The sequence below is a fragment of the Siniperca chuatsi genome, linkage group LG9 (genome assembly GCF_020085105.1).
Source record: "Siniperca chuatsi isolate FFG_IHB_CAS linkage group LG9, ASM2008510v1, whole genome shotgun sequence".
NCBI classification, from domain to species: Eukaryota; Metazoa; Chordata; class Actinopteri; order Centrarchiformes; family Sinipercidae; genus Siniperca; species Siniperca chuatsi.
The window spans coordinates 13,966,240-13,983,715 of NC_058050.1; the positions used below are offsets into that span (position 1 = coordinate 13,966,240).

The following is a 17,476-nucleotide window of genomic DNA, read 5'->3' on the forward strand; positions in this document are numbered from 1 at the left end:
AGGAGGAGCTAGTTTTAAGTACTTTAAATCAGGCCCCCTCCAGTGGGTCACAATATAAATCTGGGGGGGGGATGATTAATGGGGTAGAAAAGAAGAAAAAACAAAGTTCTTCTACACAAATTAGTATTGTGGGGTTTTTTTTACTTTTCTCTAATCCGTACCGTTTTTAGTGAAACATTGGATACTTTTACTTCTTTGAGCCACGAACAAGAATTTAAATGAAACCATATGAGAAGTTAAGAGAGGAAATGTGGTGGAGCTGCTAACATCTCATAGACACCTGAAATGTGACAAGGGGCCAAAATCAGAGGACGGAAGAGTCAGCAGCACTTTCATTTCCCACCGAGGCTCGTGCTGCGATACAGTAGCCTACAGCTGTTATAAAGACACGTGAGGAGGGGAGAGAGGCGGAGGGGAGGAAGGTGAGGAAGGACGGGACAGCCTTTGGCCCAGGCTTGCGTGTGATCACCACCTCTTTCAAAACGACCATAGCAGCCTACTGAGAGGGGTCTGGGGTGACAGCGGTGGAGAAATGGTGGGACACCACATCTACATGCTTTTAGTCTATTTCTGTTTTATTCTACTTTTAAATGTTTGTTTTTCAGTTTTGATAATACAGTGAACTATCACTGAACAGTGATACTATACGTTGTTTAGATTGAGCTGTGAAATGTAAACAGGTTGTTCCTCTGACAGGACCCAGGCATGGATGTGAAGGACGAGATGGAAATGTTGGCTACAGCCAAACACGAAAAAAATGGAGATTTAAGGTATTAAATTCTCTCTTTCTCTAACCGAGCTCAGTAGGTGTCAAGAGTGATGATTTTAAAACAGCGCCAGTTCATATAAACCTCAATAGGTGCCCGTGTTATTCTCTTTTTTTATGCAATTAAGACTTTTTATTTGACATCATGCTTTTTATATATGACTCCTCCAGTGAGAGCAAGAAGAATGACAAAAATAAGAGAAAGAAGAAGAAAGAAAAAGAGCCAAAGTTGCCCAAGGTCGGCCCCATTGCTCTGGTAAGCTCCGTTATCACCATACACCGTGATCTCTTTCAGTCAGAACCTGGTGTTTATGCTCTGTAATTATGTTTTGAAGCAGTTAATGTAACTTTATTTTTCCCTTTCTACTGTCTAATTCTTTCTACTGTTTTTAAATTGCTATAAAATAAAATGTTATGTTGTGTGTGTAAGAGTGTGTGTGTAGAAAAGAGCAGTAGCCGAAATGGGAAAAGTGGTGTTGATTTGTATGATCTGACAAGCATAACAGCAAGGTGCATGTGTGTGTGTGTGTGTGTGTGTGTGTGACAAGGTTTGTGTGAGTGTGTGAGGTAAGCTGGGAGAGAGGATGGGAGTGCGGCATATCCTCCTGTTGTTTGGGTGGACTCCACCAGTCCCCTGCTGTGAGAACATAATAGCTCCTTAAAGTTAAAAGTTGTTTTCCCTGTTCTGACTGCATGATTCAAAATGCTTACACCCAGCAAATTATCAGGAGCATCCACAAGATACATACAGGCTACTAATTTCTGCTGTTCTCTCTTTGGTCTTTCCACACTCTCTCTTTTATGTGAGTGTAGTTCAGGTTTGCAAACCGCTTGGACCTTGTGTTGATCCTTATTGGGACGGTGATGGCCATAGTCAACGGGGTAGTACTTCCTCTCATGTGTGTTGTGTTTGGGGACATGACGGACAGCTTTATAAAGGACGCCATGATGTCCCACATAAACATATCCAACCCCAGTGAGTTTTCAGCAGGCTTGGGTGCACATAATTTACGGGATTAAGAAGCAACAGTATATATATATATATATATATATATATATATATATATATATATATATATATATATATATATATATATATATATAAAACACCTTTTAATAATGTCTTTGTTACCCTGTATCTTCAGATTTTACCTACACCCCAAGCAACAGCTCCTTAGAAGAGGAAATGACGGTGTAAGTCATTATATGATCAGCATAAATGTTTTTTACGTCAGGAGAAAATATCTCCAAAATGTTGAATTTAAAGTTGATGTTTGTAGTTTTTTGTTTGTAAAGAGTTTCATAAGTGCAGGAAGCTCAGATAACTTAAAATATCAGAATAGAAAATTGAGATGCAAGAGATTCTCTAGACACAAAATTGCATCAATTATTAATTTCTTGTTACTTGAATCATCAATTGCCATCAGCTTTCACTGTAATAGACACATTAGAGAGTTTACATTTCTCTTCAAGTCAAAGCAAATCAACTTCTAAAGTCATACGTCTCTGAATACTCCTCTTCTGTTCTTCCAGTTATTCTGGTTACTTCTCTATCATGGGGGCTATCGTGTTGGTGGCAGCCTACATGCAGGTGGCCTTCTGGACCCTGGCAGCCGGGCGGCAGGTCAAACGCATCCGCAAGTTGTTTTTCCACCACATCATGCAGCAGGAAATCGGCTGGTTCGATGTCAATGAGACAGGCGAGCTCAACACACGTCTCACAGAGTGGGTACCAGAAAAATCGCACACTCTTTTACATATGTCTCATTTCAGTGAGTAATACTGAAGTGTAGATGATGCTGTGTGATGATCATGCCACCCGCAGCCATATTACTGTAAATTATTTCATTAGTCATTTGGTCTCTATAATGTCAGCAAATAGTGAAAAAAGCCCATATCATAATTTCCCAGAGCCCAGGTTCACATATATAAATTGCTTATTTTGTCCAACCAAAAGTCTAAAACCGAAAGATATTCAGTTTACTATCATAGAAGATAAAGAAAAACAGCAAATATTCACATTTGAGAAGCTGGAATCAGTGAATTTTTGCCATTTTTTCTTTGAAAAATTACTTGAATGATTATCAAAATTGTTAATGATATGTCTGTTCAAAAACTAAAGTGTAAAAGCCACTTGTGGTTTTGTGCTTGTCCTCCTCACCATGAGGTTGATCGAATAATCTCTTTTTAGTATCGTATAATATAATCCATCTGAAATTAAAAGATCAAAATCAGGATTAATAAAGGTGCACAGTTGTCACATGATCCATAATATATAAATGTTGCAGTACTCTGAAGATCAATGGTGGACAAGTTGTTTATATTTGCATGCGCAGTGATATCTATAAGATCCAAGAGGGTATGGGTGACAAGGCGGGGAGGCTGATCCAGGCCTACACCACCTTCATCGCATCCTTCATCATCGGCTTCTACAAAGGCTGGAAACTCACTCTCGTCATCCTGGCTGTGAGCCCTGCGCTGGGCATTTCAGCCGCAGTTTTCAGTAGGGTAAGCTTCTCTCCGTAGTGTTTGTGTTGCTCTTTTAAAGTTTGCGTTCTCTTTGTCTATCTTCCTGCCTTTCCTCACACCCCTAATCTTAATAACATTATGTCCTTGTCTGAACAGGTGCTGGCGACTTTCACTAGTAAAGAGCAAACTGCATATGCCAAAGCTGGAGCTGTGGCGGAAGAGGTGCTTTCTGCTATCAGGACAGTGTTTGCCTTCAGTGGTCAGGACAGAGAGATCAAGAGGTGTGTACAGTATGTTATATATGTAGGTGTACATGCACCTGCATCTGTACTGTCACATATTTCTGTGTTAAAACGGGTCTCATTTTATTTGGGTAGTCCCACTGATTCTCAACTTATTATCACATGGATATAACGACACAGATTCCCTCAATAGTGTGAAAAATACTCCAAAAATATTCAGTGTTCTGTGGTTATAATAAAACTTTATTTGTATAGCACATTTCATACAAAAAGATGGGATACATATATGGTATGTCCCTATGACCCTATGGTAAAAACAAAGCAGAAATTATTTTAAAAGAGATCATTAAAACCAAATAAGATTGATAGTAAATAAATAACAATTAATACTGTGGGTGGGGTAATATATAGTATCAGTGGTTTATAGGTCATTTTAGTCACCGAACTGATAGCTGAATGTCAGTGCTGGAATATCTGAATCCAAAGTGTCACCCTAAAATTATAACACAATTTTGACGTTATTATGACGAAGTTATGACCAAATATGGTTATTGTCTATTCAACAAAGCAAAACAACTGTGCAGAGCAAATAAATATTGTTCTATAAAGTGATCAAAGTCCTAGAAAAAAGCCCCAGCAAATGCTGTAACTGGATAAAACCCATACAAAGCCATAGAATTGGATTAGTGTTTTCTACTGATGCAACACGCCCTGTTGTCATTGCAATCCAATTTATATTTAACCCTAACTTTGCTTGCCATTGAACTAGCACTCATGCTTTTGTCTGCGTGTGTGTGTTGCACCACAGATATAATAAGAACTTGGAGGATGCTAAGAACATGGGAATAAAAAAGGCGATCTCTGCAAACGTTGCCATGGGCTTCACCTTCATGATGATCTACCTGTCCTATGCTCTGGCCTTCTGGTATGGAAGTACACTCATCCTGAGTAAGGAGTACACCATTGGAACTTTACTAACCGTGAGTAGACACATTATGACAGAATTTGTAATTATTTTTTTCCCTTTAAACATAAGGGACACTGAAAAAGAAGGTTGGTGCAGTTAACACTGATGTGTGTGTGTGTCTTAAGGTGTTCTTCGTTGTGCTTATTGGAGCGTTCACTGTGGGACAGTCGTCTCCCAACATCCAGACCTTTGCCAGCGCGCAGGGAGCTGCATATAAAGTCTACAGCATTATTGATCATGTAAGTTATGCAACATTTTTCCCCAAAGCACACATGTCAGAAGATTTTTATTAATCTCTTTGCTGCTGGACAGCTGTCAGTTTGTATTACTGAACATGCACCGCTGCACTCTGGCTCTCTGGGAAGCCGCTTTGATGCAGCCGACAACTTGAGGTCAGTAATGAGATGTCGGATTTTGCTCTAATTGGAGCACCTGCTGTTTGAATGAAGATTGCAGGTCATTTGGTTGATACTGCACAGCTGTGGTTCTCCCTTTCCTGAACTTATTGTGAGGTTAAAAGAGGTATCCGTTTTGCAAATATTGCACTACTATCAGACAAGTACGGTGGCTTCCTCGTCACGGAACTAACAACAGTGTAATGTAAAGTGGTCGTAATAGCTTCAGAAAGATGCAGCATAACTAATTTGTTTAGCTGAATGTCTTACAGGGTAATTTCAGGCAGAGTCTTGTCTCTAGCTACTCTGGGCAATGCCTATGTTTAGTTTAAAGTTTACTGTTAATCTTCCACTAAGACAACGCACACTCAAAGTAGTTTATAAACACAGATGCAGGATACTGCATTCTACAAACTACTGGTTGCACTTGAATACAAATCAGCATTTTTACAGCCTCAAGCAAAACTGAAGAAGTATGAAATCTCCTCTCAGGGAATATTAGTTACTCCATGCTCCAAGCTCAAAACTGAAGGAGACTGTGGATTCAAAGTCATGGCTCCTAATTTATGTAACTCTCTCCCGTTGGACTTAAGATCTGTGGACAGCTTGCTTTTACTTAGTTTCATTTATTTTTATCTGTAACTTTTTGTAAAAAGGACATAAAACGGTCTCAAATCCTCCGTCAACACAGAGCTCGACCTTTGTCAGCAGCAAAACAGAAGAGAGAATAGCGGTCAGTGTTTAACCGCACTGAGAGACAGTGAAAACACACAGAGCTGTGGAAATAAACATTAGCCTTGTTGAATTCGCTCACCCTAACCTGGAGGGCTAACAGCCTTCCTCCCATTGTCTGTTTGAGGTTATGATAAGAATTAGGTTCTTTATCCAGCTGTGGCAAAACTACAAATCAGAACGAAGCTTAGTTTTAGAAGTAAAAATATTGTTCCCTCTTGTCTCAACAGAAACCAAGCATTGACAGCTTTTCAGAGGCCGGTTTCAAGCCTGACTCCATCAGGGGAGACATAGAGTTCAAGAACATCCACTTCAGCTACCCTTCGAGGCCGGACATCAGAGTATGTTCCAACAATCAATAGACATTATATTACTTCAAACTTTATCTCATAACTGACATTGTTATAATTTGCAGATATTAAATAACTTGTCTCTGAGCGTGATGAGTGGACAGACCATTGCCTTGGTGGGTAGCAGCGGCTGTGGTAAAAGCACCACGGTTCAGCTGCTGCAGAGGTTCTACGATCCTCAGGAAGGAGCTGTAAGTGATATTTCTAAACCACCTCATTCAAAGAACTGATTGTCATCATATCCACTCTGCTATAGTTGAGTGTTTTTTTCACTTTAGGTCTTAAAAGAGTACTCCACTGATTTAGCGTTTGCTCCTATAACATTGTCAGACTCACAGTTAGTTTAAAAAACAAAGTATCAGAATCAATGTGACAGAACCAGAGATGTCGTCTTTTTTATTCCACACATTCTTCTTCCTTGTCAAAAACCTGGAATCTACATTGTGGACCATGTGTGTACAGATTGACCAAACCAGATATAGCATGTTAATTGAGCTTTAGAGATGCTGTTAGGCTGACTTTGATACCTGTGAACAGAGCCAGGCTGGAAACAGGGGGAAACAGCTATCCCTCAGTTTCCAGTCTTTGTGCTAAGCTAAACTAACCGGTTGCTGGCTGGCTAGCTTTATAATTATCACACATAGTGGTATCAATCTTCTCATCTAACTCCCAGCAAGAAAGTGAATAAGGGTATTTCCCAAAATGTCAAACTATTCTTTTAACAACAAGAGTGGAGATACTGTTTCAAATATGCATGGCTGTGTTTAGATTTAAATTAAGTGCTGCATCTGTTTGGCTCCCGCTTTTTAGGTAACTATTGACGGTCACGACATCCGTTCTCTTAACATCCGCTACCTGAGAGAGATGATCGGAGTGGTGAGCCAGGAGCCCATCCTCTTTGCCACCACCATTGCTGAGAACATCAGATACGGCCGACTTGACGTGACTCAAGAGGAGATTGAACAAGCCACTAAGGAGGCTAACGCTTACGACTTCATTATGAACCTTCCCGATGTATGACTGTATTTGTGACTCCCTGTCCTCTGTGCTTATCAAGAACTCTGTCCACCACTTGCTAATATTGAGACTCTTCTCTTTGAGCAGAAGTTTGACACGCTGGTCGGAGACCGGGGAACTCAGATGAGTGGAGGACAGAAGCAGAGGATTGCGATTGCTCGAGCTCTAGTCCGCAACCCCAAAATCCTTCTGTTGGACGAAGCCACATCTGCTCTTGATGCTGAGAGTGAGACCATTGTGCAAGCTGCACTCGACAAGGTACAAACACACACAAACACATGCTCTGCCTCATTCAGAACACAGCTTTAAAGCTTACTTTGCACTTAGACATTGATGCAGACATTGTGCTGTCATTTTAAACAAATACAATGAAGATACACTTAATATGAATTAGATTACTTTGGTTTACTACTTTCTTTATTGACGCTAATGGCGTGGCTGTATGGACGGCAATGTTGGTCTGTCTATTGATCGGTCCACCACTTTGGTCCAGGCTGAAATATCTCAACAATTCATGGATAGCCATGAAATTTTGTACAGACATCCATAGTCCCCAGAGGATGAATCCTGCTGACTTTAGTGATCCCCCGATTTTTCCTCTAGCGCCACCAGCATGTCTCGACCATGGATGTATCAAGAAAAACTGGATACCATGTTTCAAGTTGGCACCCCATTCGTTCCTATCAAAGCTTCTGTGGGCTTCTTCATGTTGTTGTGTTTTTTGGCCCATAGAGCATGGGCGTCAGAGACTTCCTGTGGCCGAGCCAGCTGACTTCCTGTTGGCTACCCACACACATAAATGGTATAAAATAATGTAATCATACAGCTCCTCTAGACTTTCCTAATCCTATCGGACCTAATGGACCAAATTCTGATCATACTAAACAAAAAACTGTTATGTATGGGAAAAAGTCTTTTTGGGCCAGTGTGTGTCACGTGGTGCTGCCATGGTGCCCAGAGGATGCTTGAACTTTTGTGATCCTCTGACTTTTCTACTAGCGCCACCAGCAAGTCATAATTTTACTTTGTCCAATACTTTGGTTTACCTAGTATTTGCAGAACTAATTGCATTCCCATCAGCCTCAGCTGTACTTTGTGTTTAGTGCTAATTAGCAAATCTTAGCATCATAACTTGCTAAAAAAGGGTGGTGAACATGTTAAACATTATACCCGCTAAACATCAGCATGTTAGCATTGTCATTGTGAGCATGTTAGCATACTGATGTTAGCATTTAGTTCAAAGCACCATTGTGCCTAAGTACAGCCTCTAGTATGGCTGCAGACTCTTAGTCTTGCCACTAAAATTAAAACATGCATTAAAAAAACATTAAAACTGCAAACATGTTGTATGTACAAAAATAAACATTTAGCTCCTTCTTGTAATGTAAGCAAAGACAACAACTCATATCTTTGTGTGCAGGTTCGACTGGGTCGTACCACCATAGTTGTGGCCCACCGCCTCTCAACCATTAGAAACACTGACGTCATCGCTGGCTTCCAGAAAGGTGAAATTGTAGAGCTGGGGACTCACAGCCAACTGATGGAAAAAAAGGGAGTCTACCATACACTGGTCACCATGCAGGTAATATACACACACATAAACACACATTTGGGTGGACTGGAACTCGAGGGGAACTTTGTAATTTCAAATTGGTCAGTCTTTGGTATTGTTTGTGACTGTGGTTTCCTCCCGTCTCTCCCTCCCGCAGACATTTCAGAAAGTTGAGGATGGGGAGGAGGCAGACAATGAGTCTGTGGATGAGAAGAGCCCGTTAGTCAAGTCCTTCTCAGAGTCCTCTCTGTACAGGAGGAAGTCCACAAGAGGATCCTCTTTCGCTGCCTCAGAGGGAGAGAAAGAGGAAAAAAACACGTATCACCAAGACAAGACAGAAGAGGTGAGCTGTGGTGCACCATCTCTGGGGTTTGAGTGGCTGGGTCAACATTTGCATATGAAGAAATCTCATAAGTTAAAGGTCTCGCCAACTATTATCTCAACAGATCAAACAGGTTTTGTAAAAAATAAGTTTTTATTTTTTTAAATCGCATGGGTGAGGTTATTATACCTGTCTCCTCTTGCCTCTGTCCAAGCTAACTCTTTTAGATCTGTATACTTTATATTACAACGAGGGACAAAGCTGGTCTGTCCTTCTTTTATTCTTTCTTGCTATTAAAACCTTAGCTATTGCCTTGCTTGGTTTGAATGGTTATGATGGGATTTATAGAGGGGGGAGGGAGCACAAGGTCTAGTTATATGCTGACGATTTATTATTATATGTAACCAAATCAATAGCAAATAGTCTGTTCTGAGGGAGTATGGCGGGGTCTCTGGTTACAAACTGAACTTGTCTAAAAGTGAACCTTTTCCACTAAACACTGTGGGACCATGTCTAAACTATTTAAATGTTAATTTTAATCCAATACTAGATCGTACTACTCTTGAACTGGATAGGTGGTCCCATCTCCCCATTTCTCTGACAGGCAGAATAAATGCACTTTTAAATGAATATTCTTCCCAAAGGAAAATGGGAGAGAAGCAGAGAGAAAGGAGATGTGACTCATCTCTTTCTCCCTCTTTCTGCAGGATGAACATGTTCCCCCCGTGTCGTTCCTTAAAGTGATGCGTCTAAACCTTTCCGAGTGGCCATACATGTTGCTGGGGACCATCTGCGCCATCATCAATGGAGCAATGCAGCCACTGTTCGCTGTCATCTTCTCCAAGATCATCACTGTAGGTTACTCTTAGTACCTGTGTACCACAAAAGTTATTTTAATGTTTCATGTTAATTGCAGCATTTGACAGATGTTGTAGAAAATTTGGTGTTTTTTTTCTCCTCTCAGGGGTTTGCAGAGCCAGATCAAGAGGTTGTCAGGCAAAAATCTGCATTCTTTTCCCTGATGTTTGCTGCTATTGGAGGGTTATCCTTTGTCACCATGTTTCTACAGGTTTGCATGTATACACATGCATGTTGACTTACATTCATTTCTCAGGTGTGGTCATTGCCCTCAAAGCAATAGTTTGACATACTGAGAAATACACAATACATAAGCTGGTTAGCTTAGCTTAGCATAAAGACTGGGAACAGGGGGAAACAGCTAGCCTGGCTCTGTCCAAAAGTAACAAAATCTGCCTACCAGCACCTCTAAAGCTCACTAATTTACATGTTGTATCTCATTTACTTCTAACCTTATACCTAAAACCAAAGATGGTTAAAAATGTGAAAACCTTGATATCTATCAAACAGGCTTACAGTGTGATATTACGAGAATGCCTCTACAAATGTCACCTGCACACACACATGCTTTATACAGATGATAGTGCTGCAGTATAAACACATGCAGGTGACAAAGTTTATGCCAGTGTCCGGGTGTGCTCATGTCTTCTGTCTGTAAACTTTTAACAGGGTTTCTGTTTTGGTAAATCGGGAGAGATTCTGACCCTGAAACTGAGACTCGGGGCCTTTAAGTCCATGATGAGACAGGTGAGTGCAATGAACTGAAATGAGAGACCTACACAGGGTCCTACATGAGAACTGGTTCTCATATATGTCCTTGCTTTTTTCACTGGTTTGAAATGGGTGGGTCTCAGTTGGAAAGGAGTGATGTCATGTATTTCTCTGCATCAATCAGAGTTTAGCAACATATCAAAATGTCATGACAGTAGTTGCGTCGTTTGCTTATGTTGCCAGTACTCTCAGTAAAATCTGACCTAACCACACCCGAACAGTTTTTTAAGTGTTAAATTCTTGATAAATACTAACTAAGCTTTAACTTTGATTGTTGATTATTTATTAATTAATATTTAATGTTAAAGAGAAATTAGGTTTTCAGGAGCTTTAAAGCTAAATGGTTATAATACAACAGAAGTCAGAACAATGTGGCAATCAAGCTCAAAATGTTAACATATTTCTGATTGCTGTCGTATAAGTGAATGTATTCTATTTCTTTTCAATGGAAAGTGTTTACCCCTGTTTTCTTCTAGGACCTCGGCTGGTTTGACGACCCCAAAAACAGTGTTGGAGCGCTCACTACGAGATTGGCCACAGACGCTGCCCAAGTACAGGGGGTAAGTCTCAACAGCAGTCACACACACACAACAATCAAAGCTATTTGCCAAAGACTACCACAACGAGTCGTCTAATGATCTAGTGATCTTGTCATCTGCTTTGTTCCCATCTTTCATGTCTGCTCAGGCTACAGGAGTACGTATGGCCACGCTGGCCCAGAACCTCGCCAATCTGGGCACCGGTGTGATCATCTCCTTTGTGTACGGCTGGGAGCTCACCCTGCTCATCCTGGTTTTGGTGCCTGTCATGGCGGTGGCCGGAGCTGTGGAGATGCAACTGCTCACAGGACAAGCTGGTGAAGACAAGAAAGAGCTGGAGAAGGCCGGAAAGGTAGAGATTCAGTGTAAGATGTGGCAGAGTAAGAACCACGTGCAAATTCCTTTTTAAGACTCTCTAAGGATGAGCATTATTTGTTAAAAAACTGACCTTGTGATATATAGTAGATATAATGTGTGTATGGTTTGTCTCTACAGATTGCTACAGAGGCCATCGACAATATCCGTACTGTTGCCTCTCTCAACAGAGAACCCAAGTTTGAGTCTTTGTATCAGGAAAACCTCAAAGTGCCATTCAAGTATGAGAAATTACATAATTTAAACCAAAGATCCATCATCTCCATGGGATATATGAACAAAATGATATATGAATTTTAATCAAATTTAATTAATTTGACAAGTGCTCACTTTGATGCCACCTTTCTCTCACTCTCTGTACAGTAACTCCCAGAAAAAGGCCCATGTGCATGGTCTTACCTTCTCCTTCTCCCAGGCCATGATCTACTTCGCTTATGCAGGCGGATTCCGCTTTGGAGCTTGGCTCATTAAGGCAGGAAGGATGGATGCTGAGGGGGTATTCCTGTGAGTAAACAGACAGCATGACTTTGTCTCGTCTCTTACTCAGAAGATTAACAGTCATGAGTTTTAGTTTATGATAGAGAAGATGTCCAACAGTTAGTGTACACTCATAGGTTACAGCAGGTAACATCAGACTAAAGCATTCCTGCTAGGAGGAGAGGCTGTTAATATCGCTTTTAATCATTACCCTGGCCTGAAGCATGTGACAGGCCGCTGTGAATGAGTGGGCTCCAAATCCAGAGCACATAGCCACACAAGACACCTGTACCTTTGGTGATCCAACAGACACACACACGTGTTTTAGGATGCTAACGTAACTCGGTGTGTCATTGTTGGAAGGAGTCACCGCCTTCATCCAGTTACACAAAGGGGAAGTCCGAAGTTCATCGCACCTTGAGCTTTTCAAGGGACATATGTTACTATAAAACCCAGAAAGATTAACTCTTCATCCCCATGGAGCATTTTATACAAACACATGCATTGTAAACGCTCAGATTTGCATGTTATGATTCTTTCCAAGATCCCAAGGTTTCCAAAGACCTACAGTGTGTCAGGCTGAATTATAGGAAATGTGTTTTAAGTTATGCACAAGACATCTAGAATTGTCTATTTGGTTTAATTATGCAGTCATAAAAAATTCATTTTGGATTTGAATATTTCACTCATTTCATCAGAATAATGTAGCTTATAGAAATAGAGAAACAAGCAGATACATTTTATGGTGTGAAATGTTATCGGTGTGGAAACAAGACAGTCCACAGCCATCTTCATGGCTGTGTGAGACTGTATTTAGGCACAGCGGTGCTTAGAGGAAAAGTGAAGGGATCACCAAAGTTATAACTATTTATTCTGAGGGGATTATGAATCTTAACCAAATTTCATGGCAATCCATCCAATATTTGTTAAGAATTTTCACTGAAAATGACAAATGTCAACCTCATGGTGGCACTAGAGGAAAAGTCCAGGGATCACCAAAGTTAGGAGTATTCATCCTCTGGGCACCACAGATGTCTGTACAAAAATCACGGCAATCCATCGAACAGTTGTTGAGATATTTTACTCCGGACCAGTGTTGATCACTGACATTGCCATCCCTAGGGCCACAAACATCTACAAACACATAATGTACACACAAAGGTTAGGATGTCATTGTTTCGTGTTAGTTTAGCTTTATGTAATCCCATTTAACACTCTGACTCTTAAATGTGAAAGGTACAACTAATATGCCTTTGACTTCCTCTCCCAGTGTGTTTTCGGCTGTTCTGTACGGTGCCATGGCTCTCGGAGAGGCCAACGCCTTCGCTCCAAACTATGCAAAGGCCAAAATGTCAGCTTCCCACCTCATAATGCTGATAAACAAGGAGTCCGCCATTGATAATCTGTCACAGGAGGGAGAGTCACCGGTACATAACAACAAAGTCCCACACACCAAACACAATACTTATAATACAGGTCTTTACACACAGGTCTTAACATATCACTCTTCTGTCTCATCTCTTCAAACTCTAGGACAAATTTGATGGTAATGTGAGCTTTGACAGTGTTAGATTTAACTACCCTTCACGCCCTGATGTACCCATCCTTCAAGGGCTGAATCTGAACGTGAGAAAGGGAGAGACTCTGGCCTTGGTGGGGAGCAGCGGCTGTGGAAAGAGCACCACCATCCAGCTGCTGGAGAGGTTCTACGACCCCAGAGAAGGGAGAGTGGTGAGAAGACAAATACACACCTGTGCTCTGTGTAATGGGCTGCCTCTTCACCTACTGTCAGTTAGCTAATGGTTAGCTTGCCAGTGTGTTTATAGCATCTTTACAGCTGCTGTAGACCTAGAGATGGTGTGAGGTCTGTGTAGCATGTGTGTTTTTATCTTTACTGCACTAACCATTGCATTTTATCTTGATGGGATTTCTGTTAACAGTCCTGTGAGTGAGAAAAGAATATGTATTGCTATCTCCCCATGTTATCACAAGGTCACTATTTTAAAGCCCTTCTTCAGCTGCTTTTCTGGTAGCACAAGAATCTTGTTTTTGAAATATTTTTTTCATTTCTGAATCCCCACCAACTGTTATTTGGTGACTTGTTGACTTTTTAAAGTGGCTATGATCCAATATTTTTATATTAACAATGGATCACCAGACAACTTGTATGTGAAAATGGGTCGGCTTGGCTCTGGGGAGCTTTATATAGTATTTCAGCTCATTGTTTTGGTTTTCCGGCTCACAACTTGACTGTTTTGGTTCACACTATCTGCTCTCATCAACGTTGTTTTCGGCCAGCCTAAAACCCACTGTACACTACCTGCTCAGTACCAAATAGCACACAGCTAGTTAGCAACTAGCTTGTGAACATAGTGGAGTATTTAGTAGCTAAAGAGCCTCAGGAGTTTGTGGAGACCAAAAAATCAGCTGTTGCATTAAAGACATCAAGCCTCACCTCACAATACTTTCTGCTACCATTTTCTCCTTCAGGAGCTGGACAATATAAATGTAAACAAGCTGAACATCCACTGGTTGAGATCCCAGATAGGCATCGTATCCCAGGAGCCCGTGCTGTTCGACTGCACCTTGGCGGAAAACATCGCCTATGGAGACAACAGCCGCACTGTAACCATGGAGGAGATAGAGGCCGCTGCTAGAGCGGCCAACATTCACAGCTTCATAGAAAACCTGCCAAAGGTAACTGCTGTGATGTCCTGGTGTTTCAGCAGTGCTCTATTCTTAGTCCTGACAAAGCTGAACATAAAAGGGCGGTGTGATTTTTTTATTTATGCATTTCTTTTTTAAATCGAGTAGTTATTATCTTTAGAACAATCTCAAGGACCTCTAAGTCACACAGGTAAACTTATACAATTGGGATATAGTGTCTGTCAGCGTGCCAGTGATTATACAACGGCAACAGATGCAACTCACCTACAAGTTATGTACTCTACAGAGTCAATGATTGTTCACCCAAATTACAATAAAACATATTTCCTTTCTTACCTCTAGTAGTATCTAATCTTTTACTTTTATTGGTATCTAATCTTTTACCTCTTGTGGTATCCAATCACACAGGGTTCAAATACATTTCTAATCAGTGAATTTCAAGCGTGCACAGCAGGTCAGCTGAACATGCGATTCAACATATATGGAAAGTAAAGTTTCCAATAATTAATAAAGAATGGATGAATATTAAATGTAGCTGTTCTTCCAAGAAAATTCCTCTCAGTCTTATAAACTCAACTAAATAAATCTTACCTAAAAGAATAGTCTCAGACTTGTCTCTCTATTTTCTTTATAATTAGTACAAATGACACGGTTCTTTCCAGAAAACTTCCTAGGAAATTACTGATGCGTAAAATAAAGTGTTACCAGACCATTTCTTCAGTAGAAAGTATTTAGAATAATTAAAACTGTTCACAGCGAGGTGTGTGGATTACTGGATGCATTATTTTGGCCCCCCCTCTCTGTGTGTATGAGCAGAAGTACGACACTCCGGCAGGTGACAAGGGAACACAGCTGTCAGGTGGCCAGAAGCAGCGCGTGGCCATAGCCCGAGCCATCCTCCGCAACCCCAAAGTGTTGCTCCTGGACGAGGCCACCTCCGCACTCGACACTGAGAGTGAGAAGGTGAGTGTCTTTTCACGGTGTTTGAGCTAAACAAAGTCAACAGTAGCTACATGAGCTAAATGAAACCTTCCCACAAATGATGTTGGCACCAGTAAGACGAATGAGAAAGAAGACGGGATAACAAAAATAACCAAAATGAGTTAGTTAGCTGAAATTTTACTTGATTCAAATTATGTGTGGCAACATCTGTTAAAGCAGAAAATCTCATTTCAAAAGTGGAAAACAAGTCAAGCATTTATTTCACTTAAAAGGACCGCTGAGTACAGTGTTACAGTTACAGTGTTAAATTTGTTTTTTTTTCATGTGGTTATAAAAGAGGAAAATATAGTAGAGCCAGATTCCTCTTCTGAATGGTGGTTGACAGAATGGTTTCACATTTGTGAAGTGTTACGGTTCAAATTTTGCCTCGATAAAATAATGGAAATTACTGTGCTCCCATCTTAATAAACCAACACTGATGACAAAACACAAGATATAAAATACCCATAAAATTAAACCAGAGATTAAAAAACAAGAAATATTCCACAAGCAATAAAAAAAACAGCAGTACTTAATATGAAAAGTGGTGGTAACTTATCCGTATTAATGCGGTATATACCCTCAGATTTTAATAACAGTGTTGGAGTGGATGTACTCAATGATCACTGGAAATTAAGTGAAAATGCATCAAAATAAAAATAAATTCAACATGCATCATCCCATCAAAGCAGACCTGCAAATGCGAAACAGGAAAACTAAACAGGTAGACATGTACAAATCAATAAAGAAAGTGGGTCTGAAAACGAAATATTTCCCCAAATGACTTCATGTGAGGTCACTATCTCTTTCCAGGTGGTGCAGGAGGCGTTGGACCAGGCCAGGAAGGGCAGGACGTGTATCATCGTGGCCCACCGCCTGTCCACCATCCAAAACGCCGACCGCATCGCTGTCTTCCAGGGGGGAGTGGTGGTCGAACAGGGGACACATGAACAGCTGCTGGCCAAGAAGGGAGTCTACCACATGCTAGTCACCACACAGATGGGCCACGGAAGGGAATAAGAGGACAGGGAAGAATACTACACCGATTGTTTTTTATCTTTATTTTTCCTGAGGGCTGCTTAATATTCAAACAGTTAAACATATTCAGACTGAGCAGCTGCAGTTGGGGTCTGAATGTGCGGACTGTGTCCTGGCCTGTTTGGAGATTTGACTCTTTTTAGCCTTGTGAGTCACATAGTTTGGTCACGATCAAACAAGTAACCTAGTACCTCTGTACTGTTTATTAGTCGTCACTTTTAGGAGCCTTTTTTTTAGATAGATATTTTGGACATGTGACAGCAGGAAAAGCACAGGGGTAAATAATAAAATGAATGACTGAATTTAATTTAGCTGCTTCAGTTTTAGGGTTACTGTACATGCTGGTTCACTGTCACAGCTTACTGGGACACTGAATTTTATAAGTAACACCAGTACTTTTCCTACTATACGTCAAAATGTCTGCTGTTAAAAAGGCCTATTGTATTGTACCCTCTCTTGTTTTCTTTCTTCTCCTTGCTTGAAAAGATCCATTCATGTTTGTATCCCGTAAACTGTGAGTCATTTATGGCCAGTCTTTTTTTCTCTTAAGGTGGAGCTACTTGATGCAAACAAGCCTTAGCTGTTTTAAGTGCAAAACACTTACGATAAATGTACAGTGATTAAGACTAACAATACACTGGATTTATTATGTATCCTGACACTGGGATCATCATCTACAGTATGTGTGTGGGCAAATTCTTAATTACTTTGATTGTCATGATGCAGCTTATCTTTTTCTACAGACTGAATTAATAATGTAAAAGAAGTGCCTGAACAGTTTAACCCAGGAAAATATTGTATATGCAGGGCTGTGCAGATTTGAATTTTTTGTTCATGCATTAGGCATCCTGTTTTGTTTCTACAAATGCACGGAATCACTAGCCTTTTTGGAAAGTATGCTTATATGTAACTATTAAAGTTTTATATTCAATTATTGAAACATCACCTCATTTTAACA

At 40.6% G+C, this 17,476-nt stretch overlaps 1 protein-coding gene across 3 annotated transcripts; it reads left to right on the forward strand.

The window, feature by feature from the left end:
- Nucleotides 1-388: 388 nt before the first annotated feature.
- abcb4 (ATP-binding cassette, sub-family B (MDR/TAP), member 4) lies at nt 389-17,449 on the forward strand. Of its 3 annotated transcripts, XM_044209372.1 has the most exons (28): nt 389-535; nt 697-770; nt 938-1,022; nt 1,580-1,742; nt 1,912-1,960; nt 2,300-2,491; nt 3,103-3,274; nt 3,392-3,516; nt 4,286-4,457; nt 4,570-4,683; nt 5,802-5,912; nt 5,987-6,112; nt 6,732-6,935; nt 7,026-7,196; nt 8,359-8,520; nt 8,648-8,833; nt 9,520-9,666; nt 9,777-9,881; nt 10,340-10,417; nt 10,918-11,001; nt 11,129-11,332; nt 11,476-11,576; nt 11,719-11,859; nt 13,103-13,259; nt 13,366-13,563; nt 14,323-14,529; nt 15,316-15,462; nt 16,294-17,449. In XM_044209372.1, exons 1-28 carry the CDS (start codon nt 533-535, stop codon nt 16,498-16,500), a joined length of 3,885 nt encoding a protein of 1,294 aa, XP_044065307.1. In that variant the 5' UTR covers nt 389-532; the 3' UTR covers nt 16,501-17,449. The 3 variants fall into 3 exon arrangements, with proteins under 3 accessions (XP_044065307.1, XP_044065309.1, XP_044065308.1); XM_044209373.1 differs by lacking the exons at nt 389-535; nt 697-770; nt 938-1,022; ... (5 more) ...; nt 4,286-4,457; nt 4,570-4,683 and adding an exon at nt 5,020-5,044; XM_044209374.1 differs by lacking the exons at nt 8,648-8,833; nt 9,520-9,666; nt 9,777-9,881; ... (8 more) ...; nt 15,316-15,462; nt 16,294-17,449 and adding an exon at nt 7,671-7,740 and having other exon boundaries at nt 8,359-8,481.
- The last annotated feature ends 27 nt before the right edge of the window (nt 17,450-17,476 follow it).